This window comes from Thunnus albacares, chromosome 19, assembly GCF_914725855.1.
Source record: "Thunnus albacares chromosome 19, fThuAlb1.1, whole genome shotgun sequence".
In the NCBI taxonomy this organism is placed as follows: domain Eukaryota; kingdom Metazoa; phylum Chordata; class Actinopteri; order Scombriformes; family Scombridae; genus Thunnus; species Thunnus albacares.
The window spans coordinates 23,938,490-23,964,586 of record NC_058124.1 but is presented as its reverse complement, the minus strand read 5'-3'; the positions used below and the strand labels follow the sequence as shown (position 1 = coordinate 23,964,586).

General features: G+C 40.3%; 2 protein-coding genes across 9 annotated transcripts; both read right to left on the bottom strand.

Annotated features, from left to right (window-relative positions):
* Positions 1-2,085: 2,085 nt before the first annotated feature.
* LOC122970170 (carboxy-terminal kinesin 2-like) lies at positions 2,086-10,692 on the bottom strand. The gene is made up of 17 exons (XM_044336232.1): positions 10,586-10,692; positions 9,947-10,036; positions 9,291-9,390; positions 8,942-8,995; positions 8,579-8,662; positions 8,173-8,365; positions 7,839-8,004; positions 6,843-7,010; positions 6,498-6,611; positions 6,255-6,341; positions 5,912-6,109; positions 4,736-4,900; positions 4,454-4,592; positions 4,008-4,147; positions 3,791-3,864; positions 3,139-3,214; positions 2,086-2,240 (listed from the first exon to the last, which is right to left on the bottom strand). Exons 2-17 carry the CDS (start codon positions 10,031-10,033, stop codon positions 2,196-2,198), a joined length of 1,890 nt encoding a protein of 629 aa, XP_044192167.1. The 5' UTR covers positions 10,034-10,036; positions 10,586-10,692; the 3' UTR covers positions 2,086-2,195.
* Positions 10,693-11,993: 1,301 nt separating this feature from the next.
* znf384a (zinc finger protein 384 a) lies at positions 11,994-25,381 on the bottom strand. 8 transcript variants are annotated; one of them, XM_044335809.1, is made up of 11 exons: positions 25,213-25,381; positions 23,028-23,095; positions 21,684-22,011; positions 20,994-21,116; positions 20,144-20,307; positions 19,963-20,039; positions 19,594-19,818; positions 17,820-17,987; positions 17,166-17,244; positions 15,673-15,831; positions 11,994-15,235 (listed from the first exon to the last, which is right to left on the bottom strand). In XM_044335809.1, exons 2-11 carry the CDS (start codon positions 23,088-23,090, stop codon positions 14,813-14,815), a joined length of 1,809 nt encoding a protein of 602 aa, XP_044191744.1. In that variant the 5' UTR covers positions 23,091-23,095; positions 25,213-25,381; the 3' UTR covers positions 11,994-14,812. The 8 variants fall into 8 exon arrangements, with proteins under 8 accessions (XP_044191744.1, XP_044191751.1, XP_044191747.1 ...); XM_044335816.1 differs by having other exon boundaries at positions 17,820-17,942; positions 19,717-19,818; XM_044335812.1 differs by having other exon boundaries at positions 20,144-20,274.
* Positions 25,382-26,097: the final 716 nt, after the last annotated feature.

The window sequence follows — 26,097 nt, the reverse complement described above, 5'->3', positions numbered from 1 at the left end:
ATTTATATGTGCTTGTTACGATTTACAGTGTGTGCCGCATGGGCGGGATCAGCACCTCACACCAACAATATTTATGTGGTTTCTCATTCATGTCTTTTTTTTTTTATCAAGTATTTTAAGATATATCTTCTTTCTTTACTTCTATATCCTTTCTAATACCTAGGCAATTATTCTTGTGTTTGAAGTGACTGCAGGATCATTTGCATTATATCAACCACATTTTTTATTTTAAAGGTTTAGGTTGTCCGGCAGTGACACAAATCCCAATCACTGCATCATTTTTGCACACTCAGCAGTGTTTGTGTTTCAGCAGTTGGGATGGGTGATGATGGTTAGATGTTTGACTCACAGCAAATGGTCCACAATACTGAGAGATTCACTATGCAATGCTGGAAAGCTTTATTAGATATGGTATGGCATCATGGTACAGCACCCCTACAGTCCAGTTAAAATGGAGAATTGACAACATGGTGAAAACAACAATGAAAGTGATAGTGAAGGATATGATCTGATATGAAGAACAAATGGTTTGGACATGGGAAAAAGAAAAAGTGTCTGGAGTAAAATGGTTGAAAAACATAAGTCCCCTTTGAGTGAAGAGGTGAAGCTTGTGAGATATACAGTACATTTCCATTTTTGAACCCAAAGTGTCACTCTCAAGTAAAATAGAGAGGGTTATGTCCATGTATGAATGGAGAAGAGGAAGAGTTTCAGTTTAAAAATGTTTCCATTCCTTCGTGACAGCATATTTATGTAGTATTAATGGCAGAAATTTTCAATATGTATATTTTTTCATGTCCTTTGTATATTTGAATGGCTTACATCATACTTTCCTGGATCCCTTGTAACTGTTAGCTTGTGGAAACGAGAACAAATTGAGCAACTGAGACTTTAATTTTAATTTCAGTCTCTATGCTAATGCTATGACTCCTCCTCAAACAATATCATTGTTTGTGATTAATGAAATAAAATAGTTGATATTCCTCATGATTAAGTCACATAAGATCCAATCCATCCTTTTTCTAGCTGCTGATCCAGATCAGATTCATGGCAGGCAGAGCTACCCAGATAAAGATCCCCCGGTACTTCCAGAGCAGCCGGGAGAGTCGCTCCAGCATGTGTGTGTATAATGTATGTTCTCCAACAATCAAGTTTTCTGATTAAACTGAAAATATGAAATTAACTTTGTCTCGTATATACATTAAACATAGTTGTATGGTGTAAATAAACATCAGTTCTTGGGTTTTTGTTTGATTTTTATTAGAAAACCATTAATATTTCTAGATGTTTTTAATGTAACCCAAATGGGGGACAATCAGTCAAATCGATCAAAAAATTGTATACACAAAGTTGTTTCAGTGGAAGAAGGATGTAGAGAAGAAAAAGTGAGCATGACCTCCCTCCTGAGGCTCCAGTTCTGTAAGCTGATGGGGTTTGAGCATGAGTGGTGCGGTTCTGTTGTATGAGATACGTAAACTTTACCTTAGCAGTCCACCAAAATCTGAAAATCTGAAGCGAGAAATAAAACCAACCTGAATAAAACCTGAATCTTCACTCAGATCTACAAGACCTACATGACTGCAACTAATAATTATGTTTTATGGTGACTATGCTGTGGTTAAGGTCTGGTTAGGTTAAGGCACAAAAATGCCTTGTTTAGGGTTAGGGAAAGATCCTGGTTTGGGTTAAAATGATCAGTATTTCCTTAAGGTACTTCCTCAAACCCTTGTCATTATGGCAACAGTAAACACTACAATGACATCAATATGTTTTTTTTAGAAATGTCCCGTCTCACAATTAGAAACATGACACTTGCAGTTGGAAACGGGAAGCGCACAGTGCAGCTGAGTCAACTTTTTGCCAGGGCAATAATATCGGCATGAGAGAGGTCTGAGAGGTTGAGGAGGGCGGTCTGAGAGGTCTGAGGGGCCTGAGGTGCTGTAGTGGGACTCTTTTGGTTTCTATCGTCCCAGAAGAGATATTGAGAGAGGGGGATGAACAGGAAGGTAATTTTCCCCCCCAAGCATAATGAGTTATATTTTATATATTTTACACGTTATTGTACATTTTAAAACACACACATACTTAAAATAAGCAAACATTGTTTATTTCAAAAAAATGTTCATTTTAAAAAGAAAAAAATCAAAAAACACTTTCCACAGGGTTCTGTTGGCCTGCTGCCTCTGGATGTGACTCTACTTCCTGTTGGCGCTTGCAGTTCCAATAACACAGTCATTCACCTGTGAAGAGAGCAAATGCAACACATTACATTCAGATCTTCAGATCCTATTACACTCTACAACATATCAGGAGTAATTTTAAAAATTTTAAAAATTTGTTAAGATGTTCTGTAAAAATCATTTTCCTCAACCTGATTCATCTATTATCATCTTCAGTCTTCAAAAATGTCAATCACTGTTTCCCAAAACCCAAGATACAACCCAAAGTGTTTTGTTTTTGGCCGACCAACAGTCCACAACCCAAAGATATTCTGTTTACTGTCTTAAAAGACTAAAGAAAAACTATTATAAATATTTGTATTTAAGAAGCTGGGGCCAGACAATTTTGTCAATTTTTAATTAATCAATTATCAAAATAGTTGGCAATTCATTTTCTGTCAACTAATCGATGAATCACTGCAGCTCTACTTAATCTTACATAAAAGCTTTTTGTGTTCTTTCATGGCCAAAAAAAAAAAACCAAACAATGCGGGGAACCAATAATGACATTATGAGACAAGACATGATAACCTGACGCGTCAGATGGTTTGACAGGTGATTGGATGAACCATCTGTCTATCACAGTCTTACCTTGTGAGGCAGCTGGATTTGCAAGATCATGCGAGAATCCTTGTAAAACGCTGATTGGTACGAACCAGAGGTGGTTCAGACACAAGCGCATAATTTGAAGCCTGACATGATGAATTCTCACGTGATCTCATGAATCCAGCTTCCTCTCAAGGTAAAAGACATTATGGTTTGCTAAAAAAAGCAACCCATAATAAAAGCATTTCTCAAAAATAAAAAGTTAGCTTAAACTTAATTTAACATTATTATGTTACAAATTAATGTCTTCATATCATCTTTTACCAGACATTTCATCAAGAAAGGACATTAAACAGTCACAGAAGCCACTGACCTTGCTAGCAAACCTCAAGGAATTGAGGGTTTCTCCAAAACTGTCCGGCTCTGGAGCGATATTCACAAACATCAGGCTGGAGAGAGAAAAAGACAGAAACACAAGCAACATAAATAAATGAAAAATAACTCAGAATGCCTTACTTCCTAAATAAGTTAACCTGGGTAAGAATAAGATCAGCAAAATAATGTCCGCCATGCTTTGGCAAGCGATTTGGTATCATATGAAGGCTGACTTCTCTTGCAGTCAAATTAGGGAATGAATTTTGGTTCTAACCCCTTATATTTGTTTATCCTCTTATCAAACAAGTTGAACACAGCTTTGGATGGAGGGTATACAGACTGGGAGGCAGCAATGCCCTTCCCATGTCTAGTCTGCCAGACACCAGTTGAGTAGGCAGTCCTTCAGTGTGGCCCAGGACACATACGTGTTCATACTGCTACAAGAATGAGGCCACATGCAGCCCAGACCATCTCCAAATGTGGTCTGAGTGATCGGATCTCAATACATCCGCAAGCTGTGCACTTGTGATCGGATCACCCCAGATGCATGTTAACACCAGGTGTAAACAGGGCCTAAGTGACACAACATAACACAGTCTCTGAATAGTCCATATTGTCTTCAGCCAAAGCTATGCTGATGAAGAACTCACGTTTTGCTGTTGCCTCCCAGGCAGCCTTGCAGAAGGTAAGTAAGCTTAGAGTTCCTGTAGGGGATGTGGCTCTCCTGAAACACAAGCAAGATCCATTTGTGTCACAAATAAAATTAAAACTGAAAAATGGAAAATTTTGATTTTTAGTATTTTGTCCTCCACAAACCCAGTGTGTAAATAAACATATTTTGTCCCTTCCATCCAGGCTCCAGCTTACCTTGTTGGCCAGCGCGGCAATAACGATGCCCAGGTTGGACAGGGAGCTGTTGATAGCAGTCATTTCTTTAAAGCGCTCCCCCTGACACTGACTCTTCGCCATTCGCTCACTGCCAGCCAGGTCCACCAGGCACAGAGTGGCTACACACACACACACACACACACACACACACACAAAACACCTTTATTAGAAAAAATGTGCAAGTTTAACAAAATAAACATACACAACAAAATAAGTTTGTAAAAAGAGCACATACTGTATTACATATGCAGAAACGCTCCTCGAAATGTAGTGAGAGGCACAATAACATTAATTCAGAGTCATTAGACCAGAATTTTTCCTTTGAACTGATGGAAAATCAACCACTGATTTCTCATATTCTAAAAACACAAGTGAAGCCACATTTCTGAATCAGACACTGGCACAATCAGTAGGATTATACTCACATTTGCATTTGACATCCCGGCCAGCATTCACTCCCTCAATTTGCAGCTGGAAGACTGAGTGGGAGCGAGAGGAGCGGTCATTCTGGGCTGTCTGGGCAGTGGAGCGATTCTGATTGGCCAATGCAATCAAGCCCAGAACCTGGCAGGAGGAGGAGAGACAGGAGAGGGAGATTTAGAGGGATGTAGATTTTTTATTTAAAAATGAAATGAATTACCTAAGCTCTGCTGAGAATGACTCCAATCTTTAATATTTTTTTAAACAAGTAAATCATGCTGCTGTACCTGATCCTCATTGGACACCTTTTCATAGGTGAGGTTGGTGATTGACACATCATTGTTGCTTGACTTGCGGATCTCATGCTCTGGTCTCTTGCTGGCCTTTCCGGTGTAAAGAAGGTCTCGCAGGGTCTCGTTGTAAATCTCAACAAAGCTGGCAGTGAAGGTGAACTGAGATAAAACAGAGAAACACCAATGTTTAATAAAAATGTTTCCCACAAATACAAACATACTATATGCCACAGCACGTACATGTACAGTTTTAGTCTGAAGTCTGTAAAAATGATTAATGCAACACCAAAAAGAATTACCAAGTAATAAACATATTTAAGACCTATAAACCAAAATGGAGACTTAAATGTTTTAACTATATCACAACCTTTAATTTATAGCAAAGACTGTAACATCTAATGGACGTAAGCACTGTGACGTCACCCATTGGTTGGTGGACTCCCAGTTTGAAGCCTCGAGTTTGGCATTTTGACTGTCACCATCTTGGATTTTTGGAGCCAAAAGTTATCATATTTGGACGAGAGGGTGGAGCTAACCCTAACACTAGCTGCTAGCTTGGTTAGCATAGTGCATTTACAGTCTATGGTTAACTGTAATTATGCTAATTTTTGCTAGCGAAAAATAGGTTTAAAACCATTACAACAAAATGTATTTACTGGAAAAACAGAACATCTGACTCTTTGGAGGGTCTTTTAATACAACCAAATGCTGAACAAGACTTTTCAGGCAACCAAAATGTTGCCTGAAAACACACTGAAAAAGCAGTAGCTACGCCTATACTCTTTTAATCTGGGGGTTGCACCATGGTTACGTCACCTAATCAATGTTGTTGCCGTGGTAGCAACTTGTCAATCACCAGGTAGCCACCCCCTAAAGTATACCCTGCTTTATCGTCTATTTTATTCTAAATGGGACCATAATTTACAAAATGAACATCATGCTGTATTGAAGAAAGTTTAAAATGAGAAATTGAGACTATAAACTCATTAGGAAACTGTTTACTAAATCATGTGAGGAGTAGGGTCATTTTCCCACAGCCACATTCTTGATTTATATAAAAAGTATTAAAAATTATGTATCTTAATATTCCTCAGGATGTACTAGACAGTGATCATTTTGAATACCTCTACCTCCCACTTTTTACTCACATGCATGACTTTACAAACTAACCTCCCAGCCTTGTGCTTCCAGCTTCTCTGCTGCTTTAAAGATTTGCTGCACAGCTCTGGGAATGACACCCCTGGTGTCATCAAACTCATCTCCCTCCATGGTGTAGGTCTTTCCACTTCCTGTCTGGCCATAGGCGAAGCAGCAGACGTTGTAGCCATCCAGTGCCGACTGCACCAGGAGGGAGATCTCTTCAAACACCTGAAAACAAAATGCCACGTTCATCAAGAATTACCTTTTGTTGTGGATACTACAAGTATACATTTTTAAAAACACAGTTGGATTTATTCATGAGAACTTGAAAATTCTGATATTGGGAATTGTGAACCATGTGTACTTTGTTTACCTCCTTCTGTGAAGCCTGCGGGCTGAAAACACGGTCAAAACTGAAGTTGTAATTCTTCTGAGTGTCTGCAGTTCTGCCGGTGTGAGACTGAGAGGAAGAGAAAGCACTTTAGTCAGCTGGTTAGACTGTACATACATCAGGGAAACTCTTGATTACATCTGCTACTATGGCCTGCAGGAAAAAAACTGGTTCCTGAACTACAAAACATGCCTTTGAGAGATTTGAGACTGACAGAATTCTCACCTCCTCTGTTTTGGCCAGTGTTATTGATTTGTTATCATTGTCAAGGAGCTGGATGTGTGCGCTGTGGCCTCCATCCACCAGTGGGCGCACTCTGCAAAATACTCTGATATTGCCCTGCAAGAGGAAGGTGATGGACAAAGCCCTTAGCAGTCTGAGAGAAGGATTAACAACACATGATTTCACAAGTACAAAAAGAATCAAAGAAATAAACAAAAAAGGAAAGAACCAAGTTTTCACCAATGTTTACCCCACTAGAACTAGAGGTAAGGTAACTGTTAACCCAGCCCATGAATCAACTGAAAGGCCTTTGAGGGTGTTGATCTGTTGCCCCAACTAGGAACTTGCCTTTAGCTCCTGGATCGTGTTGTGGAGCCGCCGGCGCTCCATCTCGCCGGAATGAAGCTCGTCCTTCTGTTCGGCCACAGTCTCTTTTAGAGAGCGAACATCTTCCTCTGCATCCCTGAGAGTTGTCTGCACGCGGGTCAGAGTCGACTCCTGTACTGAAAGCTTCATCTGGAGTGGAAAGAAGAGTTGAATATAAATGTCCAACCTTCAGACGTGCAAAACTGCAAGGCTACATAAGGCACCGAGACAGGCCTGGGACTTCAAAGCTTTGAAGGTCACTTTTTAGGGGTCATCTTTTTTCTATATTATTATTAATTAAATAGTGTCCCTACATGATTTTTATGTTTGAAACATTTTTAAGTTTTATGTTCTTTGTATTACAATGCCCCCTTGTGGACTTGATGAATTGTGTGTTTGGACACGCCTGTTAAGACGACAAGTTTTCAGCCAAAGATACCAAAACAAAACAAAAAGAACTCCACAACTTCAAATCTAATCTTTTCCTTTAAAATCAGCCCATTATACTTTACATTTTAAAATAACCTGAATTTCTATCAGGGTTTGGTTTAGAACATAAAGTTCCGGTGAAATGGAAGTTAAAGTGTCTTTAACTTCAACAGAATTCTTGAAACAGAATATTTGACCAGTGTACAGTTACGAGAGGGATTTAAATCAAATCCTTTGCATTTGACTGGACTCTTAAAAAGTGGGCTGGGCTTAGCATTTAGCATGATACGAAGCTGCAGAGAGAAACAGAGCTACAGTTGGCTCCACACACACCTCCTTCACCTTACCTCACCCTTGACATATATTTGGCATATAACAAGAGATAAATGAATAATTAACACAGGAACACAGGATTTAAACCGGGAAAATGTATTTTTCATTTCATGGGGCCATTAAGATTGAGAGGTCAGCCAAATGGCATATTTATGTGATGATACCACATTGCCAAAACAACCAATATTAGCTTCTGTCCAGCAGCTGACTTCATACCTTGAGAGTCTGCAGCTCCGTCTCTTGGCTGTCTCTGAGAGTCTCCATGACCTTGTATTTTCCTTCTAAGTTGGAGAGCTCTTTTTGAAGATGGCTCTTATCACTGGATACTTTCTCCAACTCATCTTGGACTCCTGAGAGTGCCTGCAGCTCTTCCTCATATTCACTAAAATCACAAAATGAAAAGACATTTAATGGACTCCAAACAGACCAAATGAGATCAAATTATAAATAATAATCAAACAATACAAGTTGGTAACAGTAAAATGTTTAGATTCAATTAATTTTTCCTTAAACAAAGAGTTTCACTGATAATATAATCTGGTCCTTGTACCTGATCTGGCTCTTCTGCCTCTCCAGCTCTCTCTCCATTTCCATAATTCTTGAGCGGGTCTGGGCCATCGAGCCTTTCAGAGACTCGTTCTCCTGGTTGACAGTTTTGACCTTGCTCTGGTAGTTCTGGATCTTACCCTCCATGTCGCTGACCTTTCCCTTCAGGTCCCATGGAGCCCGGCGGGTGCCCCCACCTGTACACAACATCACCATCAACAATTTGACAAAAGTGGAACACCTCTATTCAGAGTTCAGACTCTTCACCAGGTCATTACAGAATAAGACTTTTATACAGACTTTTCCCCTTTGCAGGATTTCTTAGTAGGTTAAAAATGAACAAACAAATAAATCACTGCTCCAAAAAACATTTCTGAGTGGAAGGGGACTTTAAGGAACAAGATGCTTACCTGCTTTTGTGCCTGTAGATGCAACAGTTTGTTTCATGTTGCCTCCCCTCGCTGCAGTTGAAGCCATAGACGGCTTCAGGACACCTGATGGAAAGTGGTTCAGAACAATGCAGAAAACATGAACAGACATGTTCATAACAGGATATTTTTACCTTAATAATAATACCTTGTGGTTATGATGGACCCAAAGCACTTCTTGTAAAATGTCTACATTAAAATATTATGCCCAATCTAAACATAAACTGTGATGCTCCATCATTGCTGCATGTAACAGTTTGTGAACACAAGGCCTGCAATACTGCCATAAGAAAACATCCCAGCTTGTGTGTTTTCCACCATCAGCCAACAGACAGCTCATCTTACCTCTGGAAGGACCAACAGCCACAGTCGCAGCTCCTGAACCTCGGACTGGCTTAGCTGTGTGAGGATAAAAGTGCGACAGAGAGAGGTTTATGTTTTGTCCAAATAAGACAAGATTATGGAACAGATGAACCACAATAAAGCTGACAATCTTGATAAATCTGTGAGTTAAAAAAATATTTGATTACACGCAGCAATAATTAATCCCTAAATTAATTCCCCAAATTCTTTCATACATAGTCTTGGAACACCCTGACATGTTGTATGAACATCTAGAGAAACTGCTGCACAACTTTACAGAGCAGTAATCCAAGAACATCCCAGTGAAAAAGGTTTCAGGTAAGTAACTTACAAAGAGGCGCCCGGGATGCTGCAACAGGAGGCCGCTTGCCACCAATGATTGTAGCTGCCGCCTGTGGTTTAACATGCTGTGGGTCCTTACGGAGCTTCTTCTGCAAACACAAAACACCCCCATCGTAAACAAAGAGCAACAATTCACCTTTTTGGGCTACAACATTTACTTTTTCTTCGCACACGATCATAGTACCGTTTTTTTGTTGTTGTTTTTTTTTTTTTTTAGAGTTAAACAACTCATGGTCCCAGCCGCAACATATCATGTTGTATGTTCATGTAATTGTGCCACATCCCTATACTTAACAGTATTTGAAATTACAATCTACTTCATTGCAGAGAAAAGAGGTCTTTTGCTGTCTAAAATCTAAAATATCTGAAGGAGTGACGGGTCATTGATTGGTTGCTGGAATTAGTGAACCAGATAACAAAATCAAAACTGGCAGCAGAGTACAGATTTGTCTTCCTCTGGTTATCTATCCAACTTCACACTTCAGTGACTTTATAGTGAGTCATGCATTTATTACTTGTAGCAATATCTGACATTTTTATTGAGAGCCGCTTGAGGTGCAGCAGCAAGATAAAACGGGCAGAGAATAGCTGGTGATGGAAACAGAGCTCATGAAATGAGAGATGTGGATGCATTTTAGTACAGACCTGAGCAGGCTGGAGGTCCTGACTGTTCTCCGAGCTGCTGCTGCTTGTAAGGACCCTCTTGCTAGTCATGACTGGCAAGCGGGACATATTCTGTTGAGGGGAGGTAACAGGTAAGTTATGATCAAAACAGACAAAGAAATCTCATATACACTAATGACTATCAAACTAACTAATCACGATCAGAGATTACAGATCTTGAAAGGATTAGATTACGCTAACACTACCATTGATCCAGATAAAGTTGACTAACGTTACGTTATTTCAAACGACAATGACTGGATATATAGCTAGATAAGTGCTGTATAAGAACCTTTACACACAGAGTAAACAACAAACATACCTAACGTTAGGATCTATTGATTCAAACATAAAATTAGTCATATATGAATGTATTAGATTTGAATTACCTGAGTGTAAAGTACCAAGCGTTAAGTAACGCCCATGTTATAGATCACCAACGTTAGCTACCGTTAGCTAAGCTAATTACTGCGTAAGGTAAACAACGAATTTTACGTTACATTTCTGGAACTATTGTTCCCCCGGTACTAAACGTGAGTTTCTGGGCAGCTTTTTTTGCAATTCCGGTTAAAAATTTGAGACCAGCAAAATGATTAAATTTGAATTAATAACAACAATTACCTGAGCTGTGGCTGAGTCGTAGCTCGAGATATCTCCAATCCTCCGTCTCCGGCCGTTTGAAATTTGAAATTGAACTGTTTTGGTGGGCGCTTCAGAGAAGCTGCCGTGATTGGCTGAGCCAGCCTAAACCCCACCCCCGTGTGCATGTGTGCTTGTTACGGTTTACGGAGTGTGCCGCTTGGGCGGGATTGCCATCGCTCGTACAAATTTAAAATCCGGTCGATGACCTCATATATGACCAAACTAATAATATTTGTGCGGTTCTCATTCATTTTTAAAAATTGTGGGGTTTTTTTTAGAAAGTATTTTAAAAATATATATTCCTTTACCACCGTGTGCTTTCTTATACCTATTTACACAATTCTTCTATGAGCATTTTATTTTTTATTCACTTTGGAATAATTACATTACCTGAATGTTGTATTGTAGTGTAATAACTAATTATTCATTGAAACAAGATACAATATGCTTCAAAAAACATTTTTTTAAAAAAATCAGATCAGAAAGTATTACAAAAGAGACTAATCAAAGAATAAAACGAATAAAATTAATAATAAATGCAATTATTTTGGAGTCAGAAGTGACTGCAGGATCATTTGTATAATATCAACCACATTTTTTGAAAACGTAATTACAAATATTGCAATATTCTTTATTTTAAAGGCTTAGGTTGTCCAGCAGTGACCCTTATCCCAATCACTGCATCATTTTGCACACTCAGCAGTGTTTGCGTTTCTGTAGTTGGGATGGTTGGTGATGGTTAGATGTTTGAGTCACAGCAGATAATCTACAATACTGAGAGATTCACTATGCAATGCAGTGTGGGTAATTTGCAATCCAACAAACACAGTTATTCTATTTTAAAGTCAAACTGGTCTCATTTAATTTTGCTGTTAAGATGTTAAAACCACAATGTTTCTGCTGAAACATACTCACGTACTGCCTTACTTCTTCCCTGACAAAACCTGGTGTATATATCTTAGTTTGATAGGCTATTAAAAATCTATTTCAGCAAAATTCAATTTGTCAAAACATCTTTTATTGTAGGGGCTCTTCCCTTTCCTGTATGGCTGTAGTTTCCTTTTAAATATCATACACTACTTTCCGTTTTTTTTTTTTAGCTACTGTGGAACAAAACATATTCAACTTGTACTGCTAACTTATGCGATTTACAAATCACACGAGGCAGATTTTGTCTAAAGGGAAGAAATAAAATAAAAATATAACTGCGCAGAAGAAACATTACTGATCTGTACAACCTGGCAGGGCTTTCTTTTATCTTTCTCAATCAACAAAAACCAGACAACCTCAGTCTTGGATTTCACCAGCTCAGTCCAAATTGATCAAAATTATGAATTCTCATCAATACCACGCAGCCCGGATTGAAATAAAATAAATCACACCATTCAGTTTTTCATCATAAACTGTTTTCCAACTTTATTCTTCTTAAGGGAAGAAACAGTCTGTTTAGATGAGCAAGAGGTGTAACTGTGCATACAGTATGCAAGAGTGTAGCATAAGAGGGCAGCTAATAACTGTATTATTATCAGGAGCATCAGTAATAACATTAACAAGAATATTGAGAATGTGTTATTTTTCATAAAAAGACACAATGAAATACAAGGAGGAGTATACATGAGGACAAACAGCCAGTTGTATAGGCTGCTTGAAAATTCTGATTGGGTAGCTTGTGCACAAAAACATGGCGGCAGCGTCCCGGGTCACCCGCGCGTCTCGTTTAATGTCACGTAATCGTTAAGATGTACTCGGGTTAAGTGTTAAAAGAGGGAAAAAAAAATCAGTTCATGAAGGAATTCTCATGGGTGACAAATGTTACTAATCGTTGCAGTAGTTCACTTTTGCACAGGCCTAATAAAACTTAAGTCCCTACTATAAATATACAGTCAACAGACCACTTGGCTTAATCAGATTTCATCTTAATTAGGGTGAATATCACCAAGTGTAGTGAGCGAGCGTGTAGTCTTACTACAGAGAGCGAACATTTTTCCATAATTTAACACTTTTCGGGGAAGTCCCAAACTTCCTAAGGCCTTGGAATCATGCTCATCGTGCTTTTTTTTGAAGACTTTGCTGAGATGTTTATGATCCGTTTGGCACTAAAAAAGGTGACCTGGGACACGTCCAATGATTTGGTACTTGTTAATTTGAGTTCCTTTAGTTTCCATATATGCTTTTTCACAGGACATACTTCCCTTTTACAGATGAAAAAAGTATTTTCTATCTATTTTATGTACAGCATACTGCAATACAATAATGCCTCAGATTGATAATAATGTGGATAACATTTGCAATAGTTATAATGAAAGTAGTAATATGTATGAAAAGTTCTTTTTAAAAAAAGATTGATAACAGTACCTGTCAGCCATTTTTTATCACACAATCATTATTTCCCCAACAACCACCCCGACAAAAGCCGAGTTGGGCTGTCTTTACTCATCGGAGGATAGTAAATGGTCTTTCTTTGATTAGTAACAAAAAAAAAAAAAAAAAAAAAAGGGGACAAAAAAAAACGCTGTTAGGAGTTTTCTCTTTGTTCCCTTCACATTCATGCACTCACTTTGCTTTCTCTCTTGTTCACACGTTCCTCTGTTGGTAGAAAAATACATACACATGATATATAAAAAAAAGTACAACGATGACAAACATAGGCGGTGAAGTACAAGCTTCATCAAGTGCTTTCTTTATGACCCCTCCCACCCCACCAAGCCCTTTTTTTTTCTTTTTCTCTCTCTCTCTCTCTGTCGTGTTTCCATCTCGCTCGGCAGCAGATTCCTCACATTTAGTGCATTCTTGAACCGCTCTTGTCTCTTTTGTTCAATCCTTTGGGCTCCGACAAAAGAAAGAGTTCCTTAATTCCTCGCTTTCTGAGAGGAGGAGGAGGAGGAGGAGGAGGAGGGTGTAAAAGGACAGCATGATTCGGGAGCTGAACGCCCAGGTTTTCACCATATCCCGCGATACGCCGCCGTCCGTTTCCTCCTGCTGCAACTCTTCTTTCCTCAGGCTGGTCCACCCTCTGTTGTCCATGGCACATTGACAGTGTCATTCAAAACACTTTTATTCATTTAAATCTTCCTCTTTTTTTTCTGCCGTGATATCTCAGTTGCTATTGTGAACCTCTACAGTCTTAAATCATTTGATGGGTCTTTCTCACTCCCTTTGTTTTGGCTTGAACTTAATAATGGAGAATTTTCAGATTAATGTGATCTGAATATTGTTAAAAAAATTAGACAATACTCTGCACCACAGACATGCAGAGTGGTCTTGTTTTGTATTTTACAGATATTTTACACCCCCGCGGATATTTTGCACTGTAAAACATCCGCGGGCCTTCCTCCTCCGATGATGTCGGTTGCAAAGAACGCAATGAGAGGAGACATCGGTGAGCCTCTGAGATCAAGATTCTCAGAGCGGGACTGCTGGTCTAGGATCAGTGCATGAAGTATGTTTCACAAAGTATCACATTATAGTAAAAATGATGAGTCCGTTCACTTCTAATGGATTAAAGTGAACTCAAGACTCAAGATGAGTTTGGGAAACTCAGGTCAGGATTTAATCACCGTCTCACTCGTCACAATCTAAAAGCCAAAACCCTTTACAGATTAGTGTGTTCAGGAGAAAAAAAAACCCATTTCCTGTTTCTGAAAGTCTTTACTATGGGAATATGGCTTCAGGCTAAGAAATAAAATACTTATATAGATTTCCCAGACCAGCATTTCTACTTAAGAGATCCTTGGCACAACATGGGCTCAGGAATCAAGGAGCACATTGTAAAATATCTGTGTTCTAAAAAGTAATTTAATGTTGTACTCAGCATTAAAGCTTCTTAAAACGAAGGAAAAAAAAAACAACAACTGCCACTTGGTGGATAAAAATTGGACTTGTATCTTTAAACCTGATAAACCCCTTTCAGAAAAAAAACCCTCACTAAGAGCCGCACGAAAGTGAATCTGAATCGAGTCCCCTTGAGTGTCTTGTTACGTGATCAAATTCGATAAAGACTGCAGAAGTTTAAAAACCAGATGATTTGCATCGTCTGCATCGTAGGGTAGAAAAGTCTTCCACCCCTCTAGCCAATGTTTACTTGTTTTGAGAGGAATATATTATGGAATACATTTAAATTACTTGTTCATATGGACCTTTTTTACATTGCAGACACCATTAGTAATTCCTCAAAAAAAAAAAAAAAAAAGGTTGGGAAGACGCAGCCTATGAGTTCATGTGCTCCACCTGTATGGCTGATGTGGAGACGGTGAGGCAGAGGTCTTTGTGTGCCACTGGCAGGTCAGCCACAGTGACTGGTTTGTACTGGATTTCACTGGCTGCTACAGTCTTGTACTGATGCAGGTCAAATGGGCATTGAACTACAGCTTCTGTGGGTTGCTGGGGTTGTTGGTAGCTGCCGGGGGGTCCGGGGTTCGGGTTCTGGTTGGGGTTGTTAGGGTTAGCCTGGCTCTGGAGCTGGCCCGCTCTTCCTCCCGCAGCGCCGCCTCCTCTCCCTCGGCCGCGGCCTCGGCCCCTGCCGCCTCCTCCGCCCGGCGTGAGGCCCTGGGCTTGCTGAGCGGCGACTGTCGCCGCCACTGTTAGCGGGTCGGGGTTGTGCTTCCTCATGTGTTTCATTAGATAAGTCTCCTAGAAGAGGGAAGAGAGAGAGAGAGAGACATGAATTTGATTAATTCAAAGTTCATGGAACAAAAAGGCTTGTTGTTTGCTTTCTATAGCTGCATGAAATATATCCAGGAAATGTGTTTCATGTGAGTTGTCTCCAATGAGTCTGACTGAAATAATAAATCTAGTAAGAAATGTTTTGTAGAATTATTGAGGACATTAGATGGGGATGTAAGACAAGTACTGTCATTCTTAAAAACATTTAGACCTCTCATTAAATCAAAACCTGCTACATATTAACATATATGTATAAACTGTAGATCATACTGGGGAAAGTATATTCACCGATGAGTTATATTCTGTCATGGACTGTAATATTCAAACAAACAGAAGTACATCCTGTCCTGTGAATTCTGTGAATCTTTATATGTGTTAATTGATTGACGGGTGTGACGTCCTACCGAGGTATAGGATCTGTTACAGAGGCCACAGGAGAACAGCTTGGCATGTTTGACGGTGTGTGTGGACAGGTGCACCTCCAGGCTGGCGGCATCCGTGTAACCACGGTTACAGTTGTGGCACTTGAACGGCTTGTCTTTGTTGTGCTGCCGACGGTGAGACTGAAGGAAGACGAGAAGATACAGCTGTTACAACGATTCGTTTTGTTTCTGCAGACTCAAAGACTGTGACAGATTAAACTACTTGTTAAAATGAATGATTTTTTTTAAAAGCCCCCCTCCAGTGTATTTTGGCATTTTTTGGAGCCATTTCCTGACAACGTTGATTAGCTACACTGTTTGCCAAATATTTCTTTTTAACTTAATTTTGCACTCAAAGTTCAAAGATTTAAGCTGTTGCTAAAACAATGTCGCATGACTACATCATCCTCTTAAACTCTCTGTTTTTGTCAGGCGCCTGTGTTTCAAACTAAATACTTGCTGCCACAACGGATTAATGCTTAAAATATAAACAATTAATTTCAATTAAACACTCGCCCCAGGAAATAACGTTTAATGTGGTTAAAGCAGGAATCAGTCTGCATTGATCTATAAATAAATGTGTGTGATTCTTACAGTATCTGTTGTCTACAGCTGTTTATACTGTATGAAAAACATCATCAGTTCATTAAATCTCTGCAGCATCTGAAGGCAGCAGGACTGAAACGTTCACTGTGTTTACCTTCATTAAATCTCCTGATGACACCAGGCTGCTACAGTATAAACACACACACTTCTACACACACCAAACTGGTCGGTTATAACTCGATTTTCTGCTTTTTTTATGAAGGAGACGTCGGGTTAGCGGCTCATCAGCCTCTTTTCCAACTTTCTTTTTAGCAAAAGTAGCGTTTCATGTTTTATCCTTGAAACATATTCCAGTGCAAACGCTGCTGTGTAACATTTATTACTAAACTATGTGACCATGTATGAGGTGAGACACATTATAATTATTGCTGAAATAGCATCAGTCCAATATAATCATAAACAGCTTCTTTATTTTTATTTCTATTGTTATTATAGTAAATACCCCCCCATCCTCTGTTTGAGAAAGAACGTTAACCATTAAACAGGAAGTAACACTGGATGGAGTTGGGCTTTAAGGTTAATGAGACAAGTGTTGGGAAAAACAGCAGTTAATACAATCAATAAGTGTTTACTTCCAGATACACAGTGCTTCAGAATACAACAGAAATCTCTATTATGTCTCTTAAAGAAACAGAAATTCATATTCATTCATTAAGAGATACTTTTCAAACAAAAATACATCAATAGGAATCAGACTAGTCATTTAATTTAATCATTCATACTTTGGAAAAAGCTAAAAATGTTGATTAATTCATTTATATTCATAGTTTGGGTAGTTAGACAACAATAAACAAGCAGGAAGGTAGAATCAGCATCTTACTAAAGGAAACACCAACAGACCAGTAGTAAAGATGTGAGAATGAATCTACCTGTAAGTTGGACAACTGAGTGAAAGCTTTCTCACAGCCAGGATGGTTACACTTGTACGGCCGGTCACCAGTGTGAATCCTAAAAAAAAACAAACACAAAACAAAGTTACACAGTTACACACAACACTATCAGGTTACACTCTATATTTGCACTTGGCAAACAGAAAATGAGTCACTGTGGGTGTTGTACATTCAAGCCATCAATCAAGCAATCCTAGGTAGCAAAAAACCAAAACCTCCTGTCAACATCACAGACGTCATAACACGCCTCATTAACTGGAAAAGATGCTATAATCACACAAATAGCTTAAACATTGTGGCTTCAAAAACTTATTTAACTACTAACACAGTGAGAACAGTCGGTGAATTTTGAGACAAAAATGTGTTTCCTTCCCAGCAACCATCCATTTATACCTCCATCCTTCCATCTTTGTTACTTTCCACAGTAAAGGCCGGATCTTTACCTCAAACATCTTTATTCGTTTAACATTCATCCATAGATCCACTCATCTCTACAGTATATTTAATAAGACAGATGGTGCAAGTGAAAGTGAAATCGGTCACACATGGACAAAAACAGGTGCACCTACTCCCACATACACACATAACCATGCCCGGTCATTCAGACACACCCAGTCCAGCCCAGCCCAGTACCGTGTGTGCTGCTGTAGGTGGCTGAGCTGCCTGAATGCTTTCTGGCAGTAGGAGCAGGTGTAGGGCTTGGCCCCGGTGTGGATGCGGATGTGCTGGGACAGGTAGCTGGAGTTGGCAAACGACTTGGAGCAGTGGGGACACTTGTGGGGCTTGGCCTCAGTGTGGTTTCTAACACGGGACACCAGGATTGGAGGGTTGGGGGGTTGGGGGGAGGGGGAGGTGGAGAAAGAGAAACAGAGAGAGAGAGAAACAGCGAGAGATTTTTAGGCTACAGCATGACCAAACTTCATGATGAACCGCAGACCAAATCATGCGTTTAAAGTAATAACGATCTGCGATCAGTTGCGTTGATCGTAGATCGTTAAGTTTGACAGTGTGCTCTTTGTGCTGTGTCTGAGTCGTGAAAACACAGAACAAAAACATAAGCAAGCACAGTCACACTTTTCTCTCTCTCTCGCTCTCTCTTTCTCTCGCAATCTCTCTCTCCAATCGGTGTGCCCTGATTTGAGTGTGAATGTGTCTATGACTGTTCGGCGCTGCGGCGGCAAAACTGAAATTCAGTGAATTCAGGACGAGTGGCGGGCCAGTGGAGCCCATCGTACTATTTAAAATGAATGGTCTAAAACCCACAGAGACAACCTAGTGCACGGCAATACGGGAAATGAAAAACCGGCGAGGGTAAATCACAAGATCAAAGGTTAAATTAAGTCATTTATAAGACTAGTGACAGCACGAATGGCAGAAAAGGGATTTCATCTCTTACGTTATTACACATGTAATACCAATAAAAACATTTTCAGAGTCTGATCGGCGACTTTTGGAAGTTTGACCTTTGGAAATCTATTGTTAGGATGTTATTAAAAGTGTTAAGACAGGAGGAGGAGGAGGGTGTTTAGTTTTAAATGATTATTCACAGTTAGCATAAGCAAAGTGTACTAACAGTGTGGATTTAAAATATGAGACTGACTTTCCAGCTGGCGACATTTTCACTATCTGATAATCAACATTCTCATTTGTAAACATAATCATGCTGGTCATCTCCGCAATGTGATAATTTATTCAAGTAAATATTATATTAAACTGTATTTTCACTGCTTCTCCTGTTTGACATGAAATTCATTTGTTGATGGGATGTTTTAACACTATACGAGGTTCCAATGACTGTGAAAAGTCTCCAAAAGGTGCCTCGAAACAAAGAGGAAATTTTTGAAGGAACTTTGTGAAGGAATCCAAAGAAAAACGCAGGACCAAGCAAAACTCGTGACAACAGCAGGATGAGAAAGTTAATATGGACCATCTGCTAAATTAAGTGGTACTGTGAGTTGACTTAATCAACCAAACACTTAATCAGCATGCGTCCAAACAGGCTGTCACGTATTCGAAGAGAATTTTAGCTCATCAAATGAGCAAAGCAACTGTTAATTTAATGATAACAATGTTGGCTTCCTGTCCTGATAATCAGTGTGCAGAAAGGAACTAGACTTCATTAATAAATACATGATAATAACAAGCTGAATATCATAGATTTATTATATTTGGTACAAGTGTTGTACCTTCAAGGGTGATGTGCAGAAGTGCACAAAAGAGCTTTACACTGTCAACACTCTCCAATAACACCTCAGCACATCCCCCGACCCACCACACCTTCCTCCCTCCATCCATCACCACACACACACACACGTACTTTAACAGCAGAAAACCACATGCACAAGTAAGCACACACACACACACACACACATACGGGACCAACAAACCACCCAGCCCAGACCGGTACCGTGTGTGCTGCTGTAGGTGGCTGAGCTGCCTGAATGTTTTCTGGCAGTAGGTGCAGGTGTAGGGCTTGGCCCCGCTGTGGATGCGGATGTGCTGGGACAGGTAGCTGGAGTTGGCAAAGGACTTGGAACAGTGGGGGCACTTGTGGGGCTTGGCCTCAGTGTGGGACTTGGCGTGGATCTGCATGTCTGACTTGCTGAAGAACGTCACTGCGCACATCCGACACCTTGGAGAGTGAGGAGAAAGAGAGAGGAGAAAACCTTCATGGCACAAAGAGTAATCGTGAATATTTAATGTAGTGTGAGTTACCAGTAAAAGTGTTTTTTGTGATACCACAAGCATTTCTATTATCTCAACAACTCTCCCCTACCTGTAGGATTTGGGGCCGTCTTTGTTGGTATGATCATCTTCATCATTCGATAGGTCATAGGGGTCAGCGGTATGGTGCTGTAACACAGTAACAATATATTAGTAATGAGGATAATCACCGTATAATATCAGTAACAAAGAAAAAAGATGATAAGAAAGAGAAATAATAAATAGACCCTCACCTGTCCACCAGCAGCGAGGTGTGCCAATATTAATGCATCACTTCCTGGAGGGAGGACTCCACCCACCCCGGCCACTCTGCCCATCACCTGTTTGCTCTTCCTGCCTCGCTTCCCTGGCGTCGGCATGACAACTGCAGGGGGGACAGCAATGTCACCCTTCTTGTCTGGAAACAAGAGGGAAGTAAAGAGAAAGGACAAAGGATAAGAGGATGAGAGATGTGAGAAGTTGGGGGGGAGCGTTGGGTGAAGAAATAAGACGCTATGAGTCCTACATATCATCTGCGTGAGCCTTTGTGCAGGGGTGTATCGCCTTGATTAGGAACAATATCAAATCTTACAAAACAGTATGTGAGATATGTGTGTGTGTGTGTGTGTTTGCATCTGCAGGGATGTAACAATACAGAAAATGCAGGAATAAATGAATGGCAGGTGGAAAACCGGATTTTCTCATTTGTTTTTCTGGCCTCAGTTTACTCTGAACTCACCTCAGTAGAGGAAATGTTTCAAAAATTCAAAATACCAAGAAGACGAAGCTTTACTATTTTAAATGAATAATTTATCTTGCTTCAATTTCTGTTAAGGTGTCGTTAAGCAAAGCGCTCAACCCCGTCTCCTCTACTGCAGCTGCTCGCTGGCCAACAGTCTTTATAATGTTTTATAGAGTTTTACTGTGTCGCTCGTGATGAGAGGATTGCTGAAAAAGCAAAATATTCCCGACAAATACAGGTAAAAAAAAAAAAATAATAACTAGAATACATGAAAATAAATGCTTATAAAATCATCCAAAAGATGCAGTTTCTACTAACATGTGGAAATGACTGAAGTGACGTGAACGGCACTTGTGTTTTACCTGTATTTGAGTGGTGCACTGTAGACACTATCATGGTGGTGGCAGTGGGGTGTCCAGCTACAAATGACTGCGTGGAGGCAGTGGGGACCAGTGAGCCTTGAGGGGTTGTGATGACTAACCCCGCTAAGAGGAAGAGAAACTGTGATCTGGCTGCCCAATTGGTCAAAACAACATATTTTACATTCATTATCTAGGTATTTTAAGCTACCGTTGACCTATGAGAGTAGCTAACAATAGGTGCAGTGTCAGAATAACCAGCAACACTGTCAATATTTAAAGCCACCAAAAATAACTTTGTACAAGGCTCAAAGCCAAATCACTGAAATAATAACTGCACCGACTACTCATACGAGTCCGTGCCAGGTTGTGACATAAGATCTGAGTAGGATTTTGTTCAAGAAAAAAACAAAAAAAAACACCCATAGTCACCTTGTCAAACTTGTCATGTGTTGGCTCAAATTTTTACTAAACAATCCAGATAAATATTCTTTAACAATAAGGGATACAAAGAATACTTTTCAGACCAAGATAAGAAGTAGCTGCAGTTGAATATTTATAGTGTTCCTGACTTTCATGCAAACATACAAATATAACAAGACAATGCAGAAAAAATACATAATGGCAAATGAAGTGTGGTGGGGGTGGGAAGGGGGGGTGTTGTGATTTAAGTAGAAAAATTGATCACAGTACCCCACTCACCTGCCGTCATGATACCCGTGGAGGGAACGGGCACAACAGTCACGTTCTGGGTGGTGTGCGACTGGTGTAGGTGTCCCCCGATTGCACTCATGGGTGCGCTGCCGCCGCCGCCTCCTCCCGCGTTACCCCCACCTCCTTCCTGTTTGGGGACCAGCCGCAACCCTGCCCCCGTGTCCACCGAGCCGGGGATGGCGAGCACAGCCGTGGGGTAGTGGGGGGAGGAGGTGGAAGACGACGAGGAGTGAGGGAAGGAGGAGGCGTTGCCCTTGTCCGGACCTAGCTGCTCCTTTGCCTTGTTCAGGAACATGGCGTTCTCGATCTAGATCGGGGATGAGGGGCAGATTGGTAGGAAGGGGGGGAGGAAGGTAGGAAGAGTGATGTAATAAAGAGGATGGGAGCGAGGGATGGGTGAGGGTGAAAGGTTGGGAGATATGGGGAAGCCGTGATAGGACGGGAGAGGAATATAAAGGATGAAATGTACGACAAAAGCGGTTGTGAGCGATAAGGAAGCGGTTTTGGAGAGGAAGGGAGCAGTGTGATGATAAAACATGGAAGGAAGTGAGACAGGTGTATGAGGAAGAAGTTGCAAAAGACAAAAGAGGGAAGTACAGAAGAAGAGGAAAGACGATGGAGGTGGAGTCAAGGATGGGTTAAGTTTAGATGAGGAGAAAACAAAAGGAGCAGACAGAGGAGACGGTGGGGAAAGGCAATAAAGGTAACACAGAAGATGTGTGTGATAACGGGACAAAGAAAATAAAAAGAGAGAAGGGAGGAGAGCACAAAGAAGGAGGACAATGAGGAGAGACGTCGTGGTTTAATGTGGGGAGATAACAATGAGGAAAGAAGGACGGAAGCGGGAACAGGGAGGACGTAGGGGGAGATGGAGGTGTCAAGGGCGGGAGTCGATGACGGGTTAGATCCATGTAGGGAGAAGGCGGTGATGGGAGAGAAGAGAGAACGAAGTCATGGTGAGATGCGAAAAAAGTAAGTGAAAAAAAAAAAAAGGGGGATAAAGAGGGGTTGAAGAGATGAGAGAGGAGAGGGACAGGAGTGATCATGTGACTTGAGTGAATCCTCGCCCGTTCAAGAACTCACATTCAAATAACTTCTGTATGAGGTTAAGCCAACTTCACTGACTAAGCGAGCGTTATTTAGTGGGGTCATTAACAACATGTACTGGGTCAAGTCATTGTCTGGTGATGTTTAAAGTAAAATATTGAAAGTTTTTGCATTAAACAGTCAAAGTGATGATCGCTTCCGGGTATCTTTTGACATAGAACATAGCACTATACTATGTGTATTTCAAGACAATTCCAACAATAAGGTTGTCTCTACCTGTCCTTGTACAGTGGGGACGGGAGACCAAAAGTATGATGAGTTGAAATGGGAATCGTCCATTATTTCTGTAATTAAAAAGCAACACACTTAGAAAACACCTGTCCTCCTCCTTCTTACTATGCTCCTTTTGTTATGTTCATGTGAAACGAGACCATGCATGGCTGCGTTTCAATCATCTTAGTTTGTTTCCTTTCCACGTATCCTCTCCTCGATCGGCTGACACATTGATCATGTCAAGTTTTTAAATGTCGGGATGAATGGGGGGGGGACTAATAAAAGCAGTTTTCTCTGGTTACAGTGTCTGCTACATTAGCCACTTTGCATGGTAAGCAACCATTATTTGAGGGATCTTGTTCAAAAAAATGTAGATGGTTGTTACAAACCTGACTGAAGGCCGTTTTAATTCTTCTGCTTTTTCTTGCTTTATCTGAGTCATTTAAGGGCTTTTGTTCTTATATTTTTAATTTATTTTTGATCAGATTTTCAGAGAAGAGGATGCGAAAGGAATCAGGCAAAGATGTTCAACTCCGCAAGGGATGGATATCAAAGAAATCTACAGGAGGACAAAAGAGGCAAGAGTTGAGAAAACACTATTGATTATCAGTCTTTGAGGCTTTTTTCTTTATGATTTACCACAAAACCATGCACTTCCTCACTAGTATTTTACACAGCATGTGTTACTTTTAATAAATTACACAATCTTTAAGAGTGGTACATTAGCAACATGTCAATTAGTCTAGTTTAGCAACCAAACAACCCAAACAAATCTTGTGTGTCAAAATGTTGACTATTTATTGCTTAGAAAAGCAGCAGAGGCGTGTTCGCACAAACTAGATGCAAGGTCAGTATGTGTTGAAAAGAATTTCCTTTCAAAGAGTGCATATGGTTTGTTGAAGACAACACTTACTGTTAAAAAAACAACTGCTGTCTATCTTTTTTTAATCATCAAACCTGTAATCCTCTGTTTCCTGATCATCTCCCACTGACACATACGCAACATTTCTCTAGTAAAAGAGGGAAGTTTTGGTAGTTTCATTGTTGTACACTGGCATGCATTTGCACGTTATTTTCCACATCCTTTGCTACAATTATAGACCAACAGCCAAAATGAGTTATGAGGTTTGGTTTCCTGTATGCATGTAAAGATTGTGACTGCCATGCATAGCCATATTGCTCAAATACCAAGAAAAGCATGCATGTAATTACATGTTAGTAAAGCTGAACTAACATTTGACATAACTGATAAAGTCAACGGGGGAAGTAAAAGACCCGTGAAAAATGAACTTCAACATAACAAACGAAAACACATGTAAAAATAAACTCTGAAACATTTGAAGTAACGTCACATTACATGCAAAACATTTGGCAATGCAAAACTCATATAATGTTTCACGCTGTTTTCAGGAGCTTCCTCTGCAGTTGCACAACCTACATAAACAAATATTGGGCATGCTTCTCATGTTATTTGATATATAACGATTGACAACTCGGCGCCTAATACAAGGGGCCGTAAATAGTGTACAAAACAAGTCAATGTTTCAGTGCACTGAGAGCCATTTTTGGACGAGGGGCACAAGCTGGCTCAAAAAACGGTGGCACTGCTAGCAGCGGGCTAACGTTAGCAGTGATTGATGGTATCTTGCAAGTACTGAGCCGAATTTGTCAGAAACAGTTTTGAGCAGCAGCGCTCAGTCTAGATGTGTTACACTGCACCTAACCAGCTGCCAAGAGCTAAGTGAGATATCTGCTTCATAAACAAATGTGGCTAACGTTAGCTGGTTAACGCAACAAGACAAGACAAGGGGGGAGCTAGCTAACTTGCCTCCATTAATTCTCTCCTTTTGTTCGCTGGCTTGCTTTAGCTACAAGGAGGCCTGTCTGTATATTCATATGCTTAACTAGCCTGCCGCTTGGTAAACACAAACATCCTCGCTCCCTACGCCTCCATTCCTCACTCCCTGCTCATCTCGCTGAGAGAAAATAAAAAAAGAGAAAAAAAAGTCTAGAATAAAAAAAAAAAAAAAAAAAAAAAACCCAAGACAGAAAAAAAAACGTCGACGCCGTTGCTTCTGTAGGAGACGCAGCTTCATGCAGACTTCCGGCGGTTGGGACGATGGTGCTCTCAGACACACTGAAAATAACAGTTAATTAACAGCCGATTTATAACTCCTGTGTGAATTACCGGTGAAATCGATTCCCCGTGAACCCCCCCGGATCTTCCTCGGGTCGGGACAGTTGGGAAACTTTGTCCAAATCCGCCCCTCAAACCCCTCAGAAATGCCTTTTTTTTCCTTCGTTTTTTTTCTCCCTTTTTTTTCCCTCCAGCTCTCCACAGCCTTCTTCTTCTTCTTCTACTTTTTTTGAGGTTTATTGGCGGTTCGCAAACAACGAATTGGTGCATTACCGCCACCAACCGGTATGGCATGTGGATAAGAATGTGTAGTACAGTGGTTCTCAAAGTGGGGTCCGGGGACCCCCAGGGATCTTTGAGGGGGGTTCCAGGGTATCCCCAGCAAAAAGAGGAATAATTTATTTTCACTATAATTTCATCCATAAGTAACACAATGACAGAATGTATGACTATGTGGGTCATTGGTTTCATTCACTTTCTGTAATAAAGCTAAAAGCTGATATCAGATCGTGGACCTTGGAACAAAATCTTATCAAACGGAGGTCCAAGGTCTAATTTGTGTCATTTTAGGGGTCCTTGATGTAAAAAAGTTTGAGAACCACTGGTCTAATCAAATTAGCTAGTCTAAGATACTGAAATAGGATTCGATAAAACTCTTTTCTTGAGTTCTTTTGTAGGATATCTATTAGATCAAAGTGTACTTTTCTCTTTTTGAGGTTTTGAATCAGATGCTTTCTTTCTGCCTCATATTTCTGACAGTGTGTCATAACATGCTCTACTGTTTCTTTCTTACCCACACTATCACACACAATCTGCGTGTGTTATGTTTACCTATTTTGAATAGCGAATAGCGAATTTAAGTCTTGATATTATTGTCTCATCTCTCCTGTTCCTTCCTGCACACCTCTCTACAGCCGAGTCAAGCCAGCCAAAAGT